At 42.4% G+C, this 18,768-nt stretch overlaps 1 protein-coding gene across 4 annotated transcripts in view; it reads right to left on the bottom strand.

Annotated features, from left to right (window-relative positions):
• Positions 1 to 18,768, bottom strand: part of LOC102024131 (phospholipid-transporting ATPase IB) — a gene marked incomplete at its 5' end in the record, with an annotated part of 454,403 nt that overhangs the window by 142,057 nt on the left and 293,578 nt on the right. For 3 of the 4 annotated variants that reach the window (XM_005406335.2, XM_013505503.1, XM_013505504.1), the window contains 3 exon segments: positions 6,250 to 6,328; positions 8,859 to 8,981; positions 15,891 to 15,965. In XM_005406335.2, the coding sequence (XP_005406392.2) occupies positions 6,250 to 6,328; positions 8,859 to 8,981; positions 15,891 to 15,965 (277 nt within the window). 4 annotated transcript variants of the gene reach the window in all.

The following is an 18,768-nucleotide window of genomic DNA, read 5'->3' as shown; positions in this document are numbered from 1 at the left end:
CTGGCCGGCTAGAGCAGGTTTTTGCAGGCTCTGGGCCATGTAGATGGTTCCTAGTTGTCAGGTATGCTGGGCCTGGGGTGGTCTAGGGCAGGAGAAACACTGGCTTGGCCTGTGAGAGTCTGATATAGAGATGCATGCAGACTGGCTTGTACACCAAAGGCGGGCTTGCGGGGAAAGCCACTTGCCGTCTTTAAGAAATACATGGCCCTGGGAGGGGCAGTTTCTCCTGGATCGAGGCCCTGAATGCCAGGGCACCAGAACACACACACACACACACACACACACACACACAGAAAAGAAAATTGAAAAATATAGTCAATACACGCATGATCAACACCTTTCTTCACTGGATGGCGCCATGCGAGAGAAGGAGCCCTTGCTGGGCCACGCTCCTGCGCCTGGGCAGCAGCTGCAGCGGGGCCGCCCCAGGTGACCCACCACAGCGCGTCGGCCTGCTGCGCTGCACGAGTGAAGTTCGGGAATCCCAGCTCACGCTTCTTACGGTCCACCAAACGCATGTGCTTAAAATACACATAGTAGAGCATTTATTAAAAGATAAGGAATTTTACTTCATGAGAAAGAACAGCCTTCCAGCCCATTTCTGGGTAAGGATGTATGAGGCAGAATTTCACAGAAAAGTGATCTCTGTCTAAAGTCAGGGCTTTCTCACACCACTTCATTGCTGTGTTTGAAACAAGCCCAGAACATAAAAAAATCTCACATTTGAATTTAGAAACTTGCTTATATTTTTAACAAGTTATGACTGGGCAAGTAACGGCCGAGTTACTCAGATTTATATGTAGTACTTTCGCTCGTTTAAATGGAAAAGGATTCCAGAGTGTCTGTCTCTCTAGTTCTCAGCGAGCAAGTTCCCCTGACTGCATTTATGTGCTTCAGGGTTTTAACAAACTTCCCCCACTCTGCCCTCCGCAGGCCGTGCCAGATGCCAGAGCCCAGACTGGCTTACCGCTCCCCGCTCCTGTCCCAGTCAAGATTTAACATCTGTCTGAATCTTTTCGTTCGCTTCAGGCCTGTCCTAACCTGCACACAGTACTGTTCGTGGCCTGCGACGGTCACCGTGCAGCGCACCCCTTCACAGACCTGACTTGCAAACAGGATTGCGCTGGCACATGCGGCTGCTCCCGCACTGTTTCCTGCGGGTTTAGCAGATAGGACGAGGGGATGGAGCAGAGCAGTACTAACTAATGCACTCCCGGTGCCTCCGTTTCCACCTCGGTCCAGCACACCTCCCCACCACCATCATCACTGTAGGAGGCCATGCAGTGGCAAAGCAACTGGACTCCAGCAATCATCCTTGCCAAGGTGGTTATGCCGAAGTCCGCCAGCTCCAGTGGCTTCCATCACACGCACACTTTGAGAGGCTCGCTTATTCCAAAAGGCATGGAAAATTCGGAGGTCTATGCCCCACCCTCATCGCTTCGAGGCAATCTGTACCTCACATTCCCATCCCCCAGCCCCCATACTCCTTTCCACTCTCACTCGAGCTGTTTCTAAAAGTGACATCTTGTCCACCTCTGTCCTTCCTCCCCATCCTTCAGCTCTGCTGCCACACTTTCCAAGGTCAGCTTGGGTCAGGCTTTCGTGGAAACCTTCCACCCTCCTCTTTGATACTCGTTCTTGTTCATGTCCCGCCTTCTCTAGATGCGGGACGGCAGGGACTCCATCTGCTGTGTACACTACCATACGCCAGTACCCAGGAAAGCCCTGCCATGGAGGACAAGCTTATTTCTTGTTCTTATTTTCAAACTAGTGGAGTTTAAAAATTGCAAGTTTACAGTAACAAGGGGTGGGTTATAAATACTTTAAGTGAGGATGACTTTGCAATTCCACGGGTGGAGAGAGGTACGCCAAGCTTTATTTCATACGTGTGTAATATTATTTAATTCATACTGAAGACTCACCTGGCTGTATATTAGCACATTATTTAAACATATGAAATTGTCTTCTCTAAGAATTTTGAAAGATACCGTTGCTTAATTAATGCTGAAACTGTAAGTATCCACTGGGTGTGTTTCCTTCTTAAATGCTATCCATGGTGTGGACTCCCAGGAATCATTGCTTTGGTTTTATTGTTGCTGTTATTCTGGTTCTGGGAACTGAATGCTAGGCAAGGGGAATATCAGGGAGCCCCTGAGTCTGAGCCACACCACCCGCCCTCCAGAGAAGTTTTTTAAGGATATTTCTCTGCTTGTCAGTGTATTTTCTTTCCCATTACCTCCCTTGCAATTTCCATCAAGAAAAATGTGAAAATTTCTTCCCAAATAAAAATGGACTTCACCTTTTTTTTTTTTTTTTGCCAGTATCCACATTCCATCTCAGGGAGGGTGGTTCAGCTATGCACGCTGGAAAATGCCCCTGGAAAACCTGGGTGTGGCCTGACACCGAGGTTCCTGACGAATTTTAGTGCCTGCGAGGGCGACATCCACAGTTGCTTTTCAGATCAAGGTGTAGGGACGGCAGGCAGAACCTCGGGCATGGGTGCGAGGCTGTGGGGGTCCAGAGAAATCTGATTTACGGACCTGCTTGAGTGGAAAACTTGATTTTGAAACCTACATTAATCATCCCAAACTGCATCAGCAAAAGAGTGCTGTGAAAGGTCTGTCCAAACCCATGCAAAAATAAGCAGAGCAGGACTCTTGGAAGCGTTCTTGGTACTGAGCGACGTGGCCGCACCTTCCGCAGCATATTTCTCCCCAGAGGTCACGCTGCCCTGACTGAAGTGGACAGTACGATAGGGTCCGTGGACGGCAGAGAGAACCGTACAGTACACGCACTGTCTCTGTGACATCACGGGGGAACTCTAGAGAGCCCAGCCCTGAGCCAGCAGGATTTCTTCAAAGCTGTGGATGTGGACAGGTGGCTGTGGCTTCCGACAGCACTTAGGGGGCAGAGGAGGCCTCAACATGTTCATGTGTTAGGCTGGGGTTCCGCTGCTTTAAAAAGTGCCCAGTTTGTCTCAACGCGGCTCCACAGTTCTATGCTGCTAGGAAAGGAACGCACACATTTTCTAAGTGACACTTAAGAGTGTAATAAGAACTCACTGTATTTAGGACAGTAAATCAGCGCACATAAACAATTCAATCAGCTGACATATCCCCGGCCTCTCAATCTTGCGAACTTTCTTAATTTCCACCTCTGACTCCCCAGCAAGCCCCCCGGCAAAAAGAGCCCAATAATTCATGCTTTTGCCAAATCCTGTGTGTTTCTCCACAAAGCAGTGCTACGGTCTGCAAAGGGAATCCTCCCACCGCCCTGCGTACCCCAGCAGTGCTCACATCTTTAGCTCTTTACAGAGGAAAAGTCCCCAAAGTGTCCGTGACCTGACCCCGGCCCCCCATTCTTTATCCCTTTCCCAGCCACTGTCCCTGTACACGGCAGTCAGCTCTCCCTCTGCGCGCACGCAGGGGCAATGGCAAAGTGCAGAGCATGCTTTGGTTTACAGCTCTCACAAAGGCAGAGGGAGGCAGCTAGTCTGTTCGGGTTGCCATGGACAAACACTGCAGACAGTGTCTTGTAACTGGCAGGAAGCTGAGGTGGCCAAGATCGAGGTGCCTGGGGATTGTGCGCGTGGTGAGGGGTGTTCCTTACAGAAGGCGCCTCCTCGGAGGGCTCTCCTGTAGCAAAAGGAGTGAACAAGCTCTCTGGGGTCCTTTTGATAAGAAAAAGGCATCTCCTTCGTGATTAAATTGTCTGTCAAGCGCCCCATCTCCCGACACCATCATTTTGGGGGCCAGGGTTCAATACGAGAACTGCAAGGACGCAGACACATCCCTTCCGTTCTCCCGTTTTGCTTGGCTCTTACTGCCCGTTCTCTACATCTGAATCCTACCTGGACTTCACAGCTAAACCTAAATTCCCTCCCCTCAAAGAAGCCAGCAGTAATTCAAATGAAAAGCGTCTCCCTACCCTCGGGTATTCAGTAACATTTTATGTGTATTTCACATGAGACAGTTCTTTTCTGTTTGTTTGTTTTTTTGAGACAGGTCTCATTACGTAGTTCAGGTCTCACTAGGTAGCCCATGTTGGCCTTGAACTGGCAGCAATCCTCCTGCCTCAGCCTCCCAAGTGCTGGGATTACAGGTATGTGCCACCACACCTGGCTGACACAGTTATTTTCTACCTGCACTAAGTTGTCCATGCACAAATCTAATCTTCCTTACCGGGGGACCACTTCTCAGAAGGCAAGGCTCTAGCTGACACATCTGCTCAGCGTCTGGAACCCACAGTAGGAACACATAAATGTTACATGAATAAATAAGGCACATGAGTAATAATGTAAAATTTTTGCTTTACATTAACTGAATATAGAAATTAACTTTAAAATATTCATCCAATTTGTTAGAGAAAGTCAACTACGGAACAAAACAAAATTGGCTTTCTACGGCAATATACGATTTCACCTGAAAGCTTTTACTTCACAGGTTGTTGGTAATGTAGCTAAAAGAAAGGCCTTATGCTGAAGTCTGAACAAAGAAAACGAAATAATGGAACCAACAGTGCCACTCACAACAATTAAACCAACAACAAATGATCCATCATTCCATCACATTGGTGCTGCACAAATTGTAAGATTTGGAAGACACAGATGAGAGAGGCAGAACCTAGTTTAAAATTCACTTGGCAATATCTATTAGAAAATTAGTAATGGGTGGGAGTCGAAAGCCTTGTAAACATGGACCACTACAGGTGAATGAACGGGTTTACATAGCGGAATCTAGGCAGACTGCAGCAATGCTGCCATCAGCTACAAGCTGTAGATTCAAACACATCACCCCAACCTCAGGATGAGAGAGCTCCCCTCTCCACTAAAAGGGGCCACATTGTTCCTTTTAAAGCAGGCAAGGAAAGGATCATCTTGTAAAACAAATGGAAGTCTAAAGGCAGACGCTTCTGAGTTTAAACACAGTACAGTGCCTTAGATAAGTAGGACAAGAGTTCCACACATAGTCACTGTGGCCAGTCCATGCCAAAAATCACTGTCTCTTCCCACGTGCAAAACCCTGGGCGCAGACTTCAGAGCACACCTGTAAAATTGTTCTTTTACCCCTACACACACTCCCTCACTAGTCCATGCTGCCATGGTCATGGCCACTTCTACCACCCACTGTCGCAGCTTCATGGACAGAACCACACCCAGTGCTCTTGGAATTGCAAACCTGTGCTTACAAAACCATTTCAAACAAACGAAAGCCACCGTGAGTCAAGATGAAGCACGTACAAGCCTTTGAGCAATAAGAGCATGAATTCACTAGACTGCCCCTTTGGGAGGATGTTTCTACAAGCAAAAAAATTTATTTTCTCGTCTAAAGACCTCAGGACCCTAGAGAGAAAAGGAGTTCTGAAGAAAGTGAAAGAATAGGGCAGAAGGCACAAGAGCGTGCATGTGCACTTTCCTGTCAGAGTTCCACAGGTTAAAGAATATCAGCAAAGGATGAATCACTTCTGCATAAAGCATCAAACAAAGACACTTGGAAACTTCCTATTCTTTGGTTCTATGAATAGTCAAAGGCCTTGTCTAGTAAACATCTGGAATAATTTTTCCCAGGAGGATTACTACTATTTGACAGGGATGAAAGGTTAACAATCGCTAGATACATTTTCACTTTTTTGAGACTCAAAATAGTTCATTCCCTTGACTTGGTGACGTTTTTGGATGTACTAAGAAGTGTGAGCAACTACAGGTTGTCACATTCTCACTCATCTTCGTGCATCTTTTGGAAAAGGAATGAAGCCAAATCTGGAGAAGCAGTCCTCAAACAAACTGTACCTTCAAAAGGCATGTGCGAAGGAAAGGCAGCTCTCGGAAAACAAGCAATGAGACTGCACTTACATTAAGTATTCTGCGTTATCGGTATGGAAGTCTTGGAAAATAAAAGCTCAAATAATTACACAAACTTCAAACTCAAGGGCAAGAGGCATTTGCGCTTCCTAACAGTGTAGCTTGATTCTTCCCAACGACTCAAATAGTTATCACAAACCATGTTTAGAATTCCTACTACTTAAGCCATCTCGTCAACCAAAAAGAGCTCAAGAAGGGTTACTGATGCCAGACTGATGAAAACTACATGCTGTAAACCTGGGGCCAGCTCTCATTTGGTTTCAGGTCTGTTTTCTTCTAACATGTATTCTTACGCCTCTTGTGTGGAATGGGGGAAAAAATTGTGGCCCTGCTGGCAGCAGGGGAAATGCGAAGCTACTTGCTGACAGTTGAAATCATGAAGTTATTACCATGTTCCAGGGCTTTCATGGGAAACCAGAAGAGGATGAGGGAGTGGACCAAGGCGTTGATGCAGTGACCCCAGAAAACCTGCGGGAAAACAAACCGAGGGAGTCAGCACTGCCAGAACGCTCGCCCTCTGTGTGCAACTCACAACAAGTGCCGCATTGTGCGGGCTCCTGGCTCCGGCTGTGCGGTTCCATGAGAAGCATGTTAGTTTCACATTTTAAAAAGTCCCTAGAAACACCCATTTCTTCCTATTTACATACAGATGACTGCACTCTCTCTGGATAACATTACTTTACTACACAGACTTAAATATATATCCATTCGTATGCACACGGACACACAATCGTCCAAACTGGAAAGTGAGCTGCAACCTGTTCTCTGGACTGTCACAGGACAGGTCACACTTCACAGCCATCCACAGGACGAGAATTAGCTCAAACTATTAATGTGTTCTTTTTGAAGGAGTTAAAAACAGAAAATACAAAAAAAAAAACCAGTATTAGAAGACTGTGTGATTTTTTCCCCAGTTTAAATTTTCATTTTTGCGCTATTCTTTCCCTGACTTCTCTATCAAAAACAAATTAAACAAGCAAACAACAACCGATTCTTATGCGGCATTCTAACTCTTTTACACCTTAAAAATCCCTTCCATTCAGCTCTTCTTTCATATTTGAGTTTTTTGATTAATAAATGCACATTTTAAAAAATTATTTCACTTAAAAGAATATAAAGTTTAATTTATTCTAAACCGTAGTTTTATTAATGCAATTCAAACATCTTTTCTTTTCGTCTTTGTGTAAAGCTGGAGGTTGAGCCCAGGGCTGCTCACATGCCAAGCAAGGGCTCTGCCCCTGAGCTGGACCAGCTCCTTTGGTCATCTTTGCAAGTGCTGAGATGACAGAACTGTGAAATTCAGATCAAATTTATTTAAAAATCTAAACTTGTTCTGGAAACCGTCACATGGTCCTAAGTAAAGGTAGAACAACAGAAAATACCAAAAAACAGTATAAGAAGACAATGTGAATTTCCCCCCATTTTGTGTTCATTTTTGCCCTCCTCTTTCCCTGCTCTTTCTATCAAGAACAAATTAAATACGCAAACAACAACAAACAAATAAAAGTCTTGAAGGTGCCTACAACAAAGTGTCAGGGCATAGTCAGTTCCAGGACATTCTGTAGAGCTGTGGAAATCTGACACAAGTCTGTTCCTACTTACTGCCTACCTCAAAAGGCCTTTGATTGAAAACCAAGTAGAAAATAGATTTACGTAAACAATACAGATGAAACACCTCATATTTTCCCATTAATAGAATCATAGTAAACAAATACCAATAGAATTAGTCACGTAAGTATCTTTGTACCTGGAAGACAGTAAAATCAAGAGGGTGTCTTTTATTTTTCCTCAGTGTGAGACATGTCTCTTAAGCTTGCCCAAGTGTGAGCCAGCTGTGAAGAGTAACTAGACATCGGGCTCAGAACCACAGGCTCTGCTGGGGGTTCTCACCCTGAGGCCTACAGAGGAGGCTGGCTATGTTCTCTTTACCAAAGCCCAACAGCTCTGCTCATGCAAATGGTGACTACAACCAGCACCCAGCAGTGTAACCAAGCTGGGCAACGGACCTCTGGTTCAACTTCCTGACCTCCTCCTGCACAGAAATGTGGCCATCTCCCCTCCTCTGCAAGTGGGGTGCACATCTTGCTCTTGGGCAAGCAGCACTCAACTACTCTGCTGCTCTTAGTGAGACTGTAGGCTGTGCAACAGGCCTTACTTGACCTCTGAGACCACTGGAGCCCCCTCACACCAACCCAAACCCCTGCTTGGTTCTTCTAGTAATTATCCATATAGGCTGAGCATCCATTACCCGAAAATCCCAAATCCAAAGTGCTCCAAAGTCTGAAAGCTTTTGGGCAATGATGTGAAATTCCCACACCATGAAAGTTTGTTTCATGCACAAAATTATTAAAAATACTATATAAAATTATTCCAAGGTGTGTGTATATGAAACATAAATGAATTTTGCATTTGGACTTAGATACTGTCCCAAAATATCTCGTTGTATATAAGCAAATATTGCAAAACCCCCAAAACTCTAAAACCTGAAACACTTCTGGTCCCAAGCATTTCAGATATGGGATGCCCAACCTGTACCTAGATGGGTTCTTTCTTCTGATTCTCCACTCTGGGAAAAGAAATCAATTCAAAACAAAACAAAACACCAATGAGGGACGCTATGCCTGTGTTTGTATCAGGTCAATCTTATTAACTAGCTAAAAAGCATTTTATTTAAAATGAAAAACCCAGCAACACTTGGGCAAGCTTCTGGCCGGCTTGATTCAGTGCTGTAGAGTCACGTGAGGCTGATCCTAAAGCCTTGGGGGCTGCCACCCACACTCAGGGAGTCAGCCAACAGGGACGCAAAGGCTCGCGAGACATGGATCTACCGCAGAGAGGCACCTCTAGTGCACTGGGCTCCTTGAGGGCCACTGGGGGCCTCACTGCTGCTCCAGTGTCCTCTCTCAAGCACCCAGGGTCTCACAGGCAGGTGACAGGAGCTGAGTCCAGGGGCAGGGCTGCGTCCTTGAGATGGCAGCCCTGTAACTGCCCTGTTTACCTTTGTGTTGAAGCCTTCGGCGTTCTGGGTGATTTTGTAGAGCTGTGGAAACCTGAGCATGCTCTCCTGAGTGCAAGACCGCTCAAAGATTCCCAGAGTGAAGGGTGGCAACGCGGTGAAAATCTGTGTGAAGACAAAGAGCCATTAAGAGCGGCCCTTCCGAGGTACACAGCAACTGTGTTTCAGCTCTCTGGAACGATGACTTAACTTCCAGTCAAGTCCAAACCTGAGACTCCGGGATTCATCACTCCCCTGACACCCTCCAAACAAAGAAAATAAATGAAAGATCACTTTATTACTGTTAATCTGTGTAAAATGAATACACTGAGCGCTAAAAACATAAATATGTGATGAGCCAAGAAACCTTGTGAAATTACAGCTACCTTCCTTTGTAGGGTGCCAGAGATGAAGAATCCCACACGGTCAGCTCTGGGAAGTGTCAGATTTTCTGTTAGTGTGGGCTGAGGCACCATTTTACAACTTCCCATCCTGTTTTATCCTCAAATTTCAGGAAGCGCAAGGTTCCCCATCCATTTATTCATCCAAAGACATTTATTGTGAATGAGTTATGGGACAGATATTGCGGCAAGCTCTAGGAATAGAGGTATAAAAACAGAACAAGAAAGCAGAGGAAGCAGGCTCTGACTTCCAGAACTCTGTCTACTGCAGACACGGGGAGAGGAGACAGGGCAACAGATGCACAGATAAACACATAAAACATAGGCTCTGCAGAATTTCTCACTGCTGGGGGCAGGGAGGGGATGGAGAAGGACACGAAGAGCCAAGAAATGATTCTTGCGTTGGTGCGTATGCGACCTGCACAGTCCTGAACTGTAGGACTGGACAGGATGTTCAGGGATTTGTCAGGATGAGGGCTCCCCCGGGAAGCCTTCCCTTGAGCAGAGCGCTCCTTACAGAGCTTGAAGGCATCCAGGAGCGCACTAGGGGGAACCTGTAAGACACACAGAACAGCGGCCGGTGGTGGGCCTGGTGTAAGCTGAGGACAGCAGGGAGAACAAACAACTCCTGGCACTTGGGGTTCTTGGGCAGATGGTACTTCTCCTTGTACTCTCTGGGGGGTGCGATATCCACATTGTGTACTGGAAAGATGGATCCAGGTGCAGACGAGGAGATCTGAAAGATTTCAGTCGGGACACGTTGTGGCCCCGAGTCATTCTCCTAGTTGGTTCTGGCATGGCTCACAGAGGAGAGGTCACTCACTGCTTAGCATCAGTGTCAGCTGAGTCCCTACCCACACAACCAGGAAGTGCTTTAGACGCGGAATCAGACACGCAACTCTGCAAGGATCCTGGAGCCCAGTTATTTGGAGAGTGAGTACCTGGCCAGAGAAAAGCGCCTCCCACAAGCCTGTCAGGATCACGCAATCAGAGGTGTGGTAAGGCTGAACTCTCAAGCTCTTCCTCCAGGTGAGAGCAGATGGAAAGCAGCCCTGGGATTTCAATGTGTCATGGGCTTCAAGGAGAAGATCCAGAACGGTCGCACTCTCTTCTCTTGCAGTAACAAAAGCAGTTTTATGACTAGATGAAGGTGCTCCGAACACACATCTGAGAAGCTCTGCATGTTTTCTAAGCACATACCATCACTACCATTATTTGCACATAGCTGTGTTTTTGTTGTTATTGTTTTTTTTCCAGAACCGGGAATCGAACTCACGATCTCGTGCTTGCCAGGCAAGCGCTGTGCCGCTGAGCTAAATCCCTAGCCCCTTTTCTTTCACCTTTTAACTCTACTTTCTTCTTCTCTCGACTTGAAATCTTCCCCACCCTTCATCGCTGTGCCAGCAGCACGTCTCCATATCCTAGCTTTCATCCTGAGGCATACTGCACACACGTATCTAGACTGGTTGGAGATCATGATTTTACAAAAAGGGGCTATTCCACACACTTTTCTTCATCATACTTTTCTTAGTAAACAATGCTTTGTGGAAAGCCCTCTGAGTCTCTTGGGTTTGACACTAATATGGTCTTCTTAATGCTTGCATAATAATTCGTAACATGGATGTACCATACTTTTTCAGCCATTTTGCCCACTGACAGGCATCCATTTTGTTTCCAATTCTTTGATACTATAAACATGTGATAAACATCTGTATTATACCATATATGCTTTTCTTTTAGTACTTCCATGGGAAGGAGCCCCGGGAGTAGGGCCATTGGGTTAAAAGAAACATTTAGTTTTAATTCCATGTTCCAATCATTTATGTCTCCACTTACTAAGGACAACAGTAACCTGCTTCTCTATCAGCAGTGGTTATACTGGTCTTTTAATATTCCCCAATCTGAAAATTAAAGATACTCTTACCTTAAACAATTTACATTTCCCTGATTACCCGTGTGCTGGAGCATGTTTCTATACATTTGTTGGTCATCTGGATTTGCAGATGAAATATCTGTGGTGTATCTAGTCCAGTCATATCCATTTTCTTTTAATGGCTTATCTCCTTTTCTGAGATTTCTCTGAGTAACATACATCACAACTTGGTTTTTATGCTACAAAATCTCACTAAATTGCTCAGCTGCCCAGACTGGGCTTAAACTTGCTATGCTCCCCCCTCAGCTTCCCAGAGTGCTGGGATTACAGGCATGCATCAATTCGAGTGGCTAAAACGCTCTTAAATTTTAAATGGTCAATAACAGCTTTCAAGTGTCCAATTGTGGTTACGGAAGTCTCTCTGTCCTAGAACTTAACATGCAGTTTTAGGAGTATATTGGGGGAATTCTTCAGGTTTTACTATTCACTTTTAAATCTTTAATCTATCTAGATTTTATTTTTCTATATAGTATGAGATAGGAATCCATTTTTTCCAGTTGATAGAATACAATTAAGTACTCAAGACTTTTTCCCCTTGGTTGAAATATTACCACTTAGCTTTATAAATCCTTATAGTCCTAAGATTTAGAACTAGGATCTAGTTCTAGAGTCTCCAACTTGCCTAACTTTATGTCAGTGAAAGACTGATTTATTTGTGGTATCTTTGGGGTACAGTTTGATATTTAGTAAAGATAAGTCTACCCATGTAATCTTTTCTAAACACGCTTTCCATGTTTATTCTCAGGTAGTTATTAATTCCATCTATATGATGCATAATTTTAGGTACTTCTCTCTCCAGTACCTGTTGGGATTCTTTTGAAATAGCAAATTTATATATTAAATTTTAGAAGAGCTATTTCTTTAATGGTACTAAAACTTCTTAGATAAGAAAATAGATGCTTATTTGTTCAAACCTTTTATATCCTTCAATGACATGTTGACATTTTTTCAGCTAGGTAGTATAAAATTATATCTATGCACTACATAACTTATTTTGAAAGGAACTATTACTTCTTTTGTACCTCTAGGTGCCCATTTCTAGAGTAAAAAATAAAAAATAAAGCTATTGATTATTAGAATAGAAAAAGCTATTGATTTTTACAAATCTATCATTTATCTGGTTATTTTATCAAATTCCTTATAATTCTATTATTTCTCTTTCAAATTTTCTAGACAAACAGTTTTATATAGATGTTTGTACATGACCATATTTTTTTTTGAGACAGGGCCTCGCTGTACAGTTCAGGCTAACCTTGAACTCACTACGTAGCCCACAGAACTATGAACTCACTATGCAGCCCACTGGAACTCACAGCGATCCTCCTGCCTCAGCCTTCCGAGTGCTGGGATTACAAGCGTGTGCCACCATGCCTGGCTGTGACCATATTTTTGTATGCGTATTTGTACAAGAATAAACAGTGATTGTTGTTTTTTCAACATTAGTAGTTATTTAATCTTTTTTGGCACTTACTGTAAGTCAAAGAATAATAGAAAAAACAAAAAAGACAGAATTAAATGGGAGAAAAAGAATAATGCAGAATTATACTGTAACGACAGCCTAACTGACGTGCTATCACCTGACTGGTTTCTTACTCAGGACAAAATAGTGTTAGGAGTTTAACATTTATGGCAACATGCTACTGACTTTTATAAATAGTCTAAATATACTCAATTGGTTTCTTTCTATTTTTATCTTTTAGGGTTCTTATTTTGGGAATGGTAGCTGAATTGCTTTAAACACTTTTTGGCCATTTTTGTTTCTTTTCTCCATATTTTTATTAGTACCTATCGGTGGTTACACAGACTAATGGTTTTCATTTTGACAGATTTGTACATGCACGTAACGTACTTCCATCATCTCCTCCCCATCCTCCCCGAGCTTCACGATTTATTCTGGGGTGGGGCTGATGCAATGTGTATAATGTATTTTGATCATATTCATGTACGCTCTTACCCACTCTTCCACTTCCTCCAGGGACGGGATCCTATTTTTCTTTGTTTTGTTGATATAGTCATATTTAGAAAGGGTTTATTTTTTATTTTGAATGTTCTGTGTTCCTGAAGTAAACTATACTTGGTCAGACACTTTATTCTTTTAACACTCTGTTAAACTCCACTAGTTGATAATTTCTTTAAAATTTTTATGTTTGTAAGTGAGGATTTCTTCTTCAAATCATGCTGTCCTGACAAGATTTCCTGAAACAGTTTCAATAACATTAGAGATGTCCCCTCACTCACAGTATGTATAAAATTTAGCTGAAATCCTTCTGATACTGGTAGCTTTTGTTCTTGGGTGGCCTTCTAGTCTCATTCTTCCCCCAAAATTAAATGATACAGAAATGTGAGTCAGACCTATAATAGTCCCTTCCCAGGAAGATGCCTAAAATCTCAGATAGCACCAAACTCTATGTATGCTGCTTTTTTTCCCCCTATACATACATATCCATAATAAAGTGTCACCTATAAAGCAGGCAGAGTAAGAGGTTAATGCAAAAACTTCTAAAGTGAACAATTACAATAATATGCTATGTTAAAAGTTAAACATAACTTACTTCCAGAATTTTCCATTTAATATTGTCAGAGCATAGTTGGCTGTGGATGACTGAAATCTTGGGAAATAAAATCACAGATAAGGACAACTGATGTTATGAGAATACAACATGATGGTATCAGCTGAGGGTTGGGGGACAGGCAAAATTTCCAAGTCTGATTTAATGTTACTTAACCTAGGAACAGTAAATTAAAAACCAGTGACTTGCTACTTTATCTGCCCTGGGGAATCAAAGCTAAAAAAGAATCACAGAAAAAGAAAAGGTAGAAGAGAAATACTGCTGAGAGAAAATAACAAAGGAGAATCCAGCCCAGAAGAGAACGTTCCCAGCAAATGCTTTCCACGTCACAAGCTGCCCTTTGCACTCAGTCTCTGGGATGGCCATGGACTGGAAACATATTGATAAATAAGACACTGCCGGCAATCTTGGGATTGGACTAATATGGATTAGAGAATAGCATTGTATCCACATTAAAATTTTTCTCATTTGATTATTACACTCTGAATATACAAGAAAAGATCTTAGCAAACAGGCACTAAAGTATTAAGCAATAAAAGGGCATTGTATCTGTAACACACTCTTACTTGGTTTAGAAATTGTGTGTGTGTGTGTGTGTGCGTATGGTGCATGAAGGTACAGAGCAAATGCAAATAGGGAAAAATGCTCATAACTGATGACTCTGAGTAAAAGATGCACAGTTCTTTATACTCTGTCTGCAACAGTCCTCTCAATTTTAACTGGTTTCATACAAAAACTCCCCAAACAGCTTCCATGAGGAAACTTCCCAGTCTGGTCGGGGTGCGGGTTGAGTGTGCCCCTTAGAGGCTGACATGGCGGAAGCACGGTTCTCAGTGCAGCAGTGCTAAAGTGCAGAACCTTGACGAGGTGGGGTCCAGTAAGAGGTGACTGAGTTAGAGGGTTTCACCCTCCAAAGTGATTCACGTAGGTAATGTAGTTCTCACTGCAGATAGTTAGTTCTCTAGAGCGGATTGGCACATGAGGATGGCTATGATATCGTTCAGGGGAGCTCTGGTCTTTCAGTGTCACTTCCTGGCTCCAGTGCAGATCCGTCAGCCTGCTAGCACAGATCCTTCATCCCGCTGGCACAGACTTCCTAGCTTCCACCACTGACCTTTGGGCTTTCCCAGCCCACGTACATGAAACGGGCCTGCGTGAGACATTGTCATGGGCCCTTGGCCTCCAGTTGGACTCATGTGGGACATTGTCATGGGATCCAGGCCCTCAGCTCGGTTCTTTGGGTCTTTAGTGTGTGGATAGATTTCCTGCACTTTCTTTGTGTATGACTCTCTGGGTTACTAATGTAAAATAATCCTATAAATTATGTGTCCAGAAAAAAATTGGTTTTTTCTGCAGACCCTGATTGCAACACACACTGGATAACTTCCATCTGCAGGTATTTGTGATGGCTGCTTCAAAAGGTAAACTCACACAGAGCCCAGAATATCAGGGTGATGATCCAAAGCAAGGGGGACAGAGCAACTTAAGAGACAGGAGGAGAACCACGCTAGGCAGCTACTGAGTCATCTCAGCTTATAGTTTATACGTATTTGTAGCTTTTGAATTCATCACTGTCAAGTAATAAAAAAATCTTTAAATCATAAAAAAAAATAGGAAAGAGGCTGACTACCATTCTTCATGGGTGGTGAAAATCAAAATTCACTGTTTGCACACTAACCATAGAGGAAAGCACTCTTCTCTAAGGACGGATACTCTGAAGGAGGGCAGAAGGGACACTAGATCATATATATTGTACATTCAGATCTGTATTTAAGAACTCAGAAGTAAAATGATGAAGTGGAGCAACTTTAGAGGTAGCTCAGAAAACTGAACTATAGCTTAAAACATGAAATTATTGCGTAGGTATTTAGTGAGGGGTGACGAGGGTCTATTACCAAGATATATGGGTTAATAATTTCATGGGGTTATTCAAGAAAGATGTGTCGTGATTGAAACCATGTGTGGGGAGCTGGGCTTTCACAGGATGTGTTGCAGCAACAAAGGCCCTAAAGAGGTATTTGTGCTGCCGCTAAGTACACAGATGACTGACTCAGATACACTTTGCAGACATAAACAGTGAAGGAATGTCCCCGAAGTTCTGCACGCTATCAGCAACAGGGAGAATACTCACCACATTGTACAAGCCGATGCACCAACGTTCAAATAAAATCTGCCCAGAAAATCCATTAACAAAGGCAAACCAAAGCTGAAAGAGAAGAAAAGTTCATGAAGTTTTATATCAATATTGACCTAAATGTTTCCATTGACTGAAGAAGTAGGAGGGAGTGTGGACCACCAGCTGGACACAGCTGCTGAGGAAGAATGAGCCCTAGGACCATAGTGGCTGTTCTTTCGTAGAATATACATTCCCACTATCACAGATATTAACACCTTATGGAAAATTCTTATTGAAGACATTTCACTCTTAAGAGGCAATATGCACATGCTTACAGAAAAACGGTTTGATGTATATCTAACATATTCTGTGTCAACACTTGCTCACTGACCAGAAGAGTCTCAACTTGATGTTCTTTTTTCCTATAAAGTTGATATGAGAAATAGGATTTGTTTTTGTAGAATTTTCAAATGTACAAAAATCATAAATAAAAAAAAAACAACAAAAACTGCTGTGTTGATCATGCATGTTTTTAGTTCATAAAATACTGACCCTTTTTAATTTATGTCTACTGCCTCAGCAAATGTCAAAATACTGTAGTATAAGAAAAACATGTTCAAGTCATCTTTTGGAGTAACATAGGACGCATAAATAAATAAAATGTTACACCATTTTTTGTTTTCAAGTAGCCTATAACTCTAATTGATTAGGCAAGTCTGACATGAAAACAACTACAGAGCAAAATGCCGAGAATATAACTAGTGTCACATGACAAGGGGATAAAATAATCTTAGAGACTGAAAGATTGCTCAGCTATGATTAGGAGAAGACACAGAGGCAGTAAAAATGGAGTGGAAAAAAGATCAGCCATCAGGAAAGTGGACAGAAACCAGACTCAGAAGGATGAAAATACTGAAATATGGAACATAAAATGCTGCTTCTTTAAAATTAAGCTATTTGTACAATACAACAGGATTCCAGTGATTTGAGATAAGACTTTTAAATATCTCCAACAAATCACAGAATCTACTTTAGTTAGTGAAATCATGATACACTAAATCCATTACTATGGTAGAACCTAACTAGCAACTGAGAGCAAATGCACTACAACAACCCACACAGAAATCATCTCTAGCATAGAAATTTTACTTAGATTTTTTTCAAAATCAGCTCCTTCATTCCTCCAGACCAAACTCTCTTCCAGTGGAAAATGTACTCTACAGCGCTCTGTACATAACTACACCCGTTATGATACTTGGTATAAATAGAGACTTGCCAGGTCCAGGTGAGATAAAATTAAATCCCTCAGTATATTTGCTAGAAGTTTTCCTTAAATACAGTTTCAATCACAGCATTCCATAGTTTAAAAGATGACTAGAACACATTCCTAAATCCAGGTTGAGCCTGCTGATTTTTAAAAATCCTGTTTACTCTTAATGTCAACATTCATTTTAAGGGATCCCCAAGAGGTCGGATGGAAAAACAATGGAGGACAATTAATAACCGAAGTTTCATTCTATGTTTCACATTCAGAATGCCATTACAGCATCTATTCAAGTATCTGCCATTCCCAACCCCGGTTTCATTCATTCTCTCCTTCCCATTTGAGACCTCAGCAGTCAGTACCCGAACTAAACTTTTAATGCAGTGAGAACTTGGATCTACATCTGATTCAAACTACTGTGTCAAGAGAGTTATCATAACTTTCCCAAGTTTGTGTTACATTTCTGTGTTCTTTTCAACAGCTGAGCCAACAGTGGTAGATATCTAGTGAAAATTTGCATTTTATTGCCTAATCCAATTAATTTGTCCCATTGAGGATGGCACACCAGTGGTATTTCTAGTGCCTTCTTATCAACTGAAAATAGCAAAAATAATTTAAAGCAGAGAAGAAGCCTCACTTTCAGTAACTTGTGAAACAGCCTTAACTAAAACTGTACATAACACAGAATAGATCAAATCAAGACAAAATGTTAAAAGAAGACAAAACCTACAGATTAAGACAGTAAAAAATTTCCAAGAAATAAGGGAAACCAAAAAAAAAAAAAAACCCAGCTGAAACAACTATTTAGATGGTAAAATATAGAGAAGGACAGCAGTGACTGAGGTCCCTGGGAGAATTCAATACGGAAGAAATACTTTGAATTTAGTGGAATGTACGTACATATGGCTTTTTATGTTTTTAAGAATCAAGCAGGAGAATGGACACAGTGGAAGTATAAATGGCAATCAAGTTTATCCTTCATGGCAGAGCAATATTCTGTTGTAGAAAAAAAATCACATTTTCTTTATCCATTCATTGGTTGATGGGCATCTAGGCTGTTTCCAAGATTTAGCTATTACAAACTGTGCTGCTATAAACGTGGGTGTGCATATATTGCTCTGGTACGATGCTTTTAATTCTATCAGGAAGATACCAAGAAGGGAAATAGCTGGGTCAAATGGGACCGCTAACCCTAGTTGTCCACAGTGGTTGCACCAGTCTACACTCCCACCAACAGTGGAGAAGGGTTCCTTTTTCCCCACAGCCCCTCCAGCATTTGTTATCGGTTGACTTCTTGAAAATAGCCACTCTTTCTGGGTTGAAATGGAATCTCAGTGTTGCTTTAATTTGCAACTCTCGAATAACCAGTAAAGTTGAACATTTTTTCATATATTTATTTGCCATTTCTATTTCTTCATCTGAGAAGTGTCTAGTCATTTCAGGGGCTGATTTTTGGATTGGATCTTTAAATTTGGGGAGGTCTTTTTTTTTTTTTTTAAAAGACCTTTATATATTCTAGCTGTTAGTCTTTTCTCTGAGGCAAAAATTTTTTCTCACTCTGTGGGTTGTCTCTTCACTGTCTTCATGGTTTCTTTTGCTGTGCAAAAGCTTTTTAATAAGGTGAGATCC

The sequence above is a fragment of the Chinchilla lanigera genome, unplaced genomic scaffold, assembly GCF_000276665.1.
Source record: "Chinchilla lanigera isolate Chin_1 unplaced genomic scaffold, ChiLan1.0 scaffold00096, whole genome shotgun sequence".
Lineage (NCBI taxonomy): Eukaryota > Metazoa > Chordata > Mammalia > Rodentia > Chinchillidae > Chinchilla > Chinchilla lanigera.
This window is presented reverse-complemented; position numbering and strand designations above follow the sequence as displayed.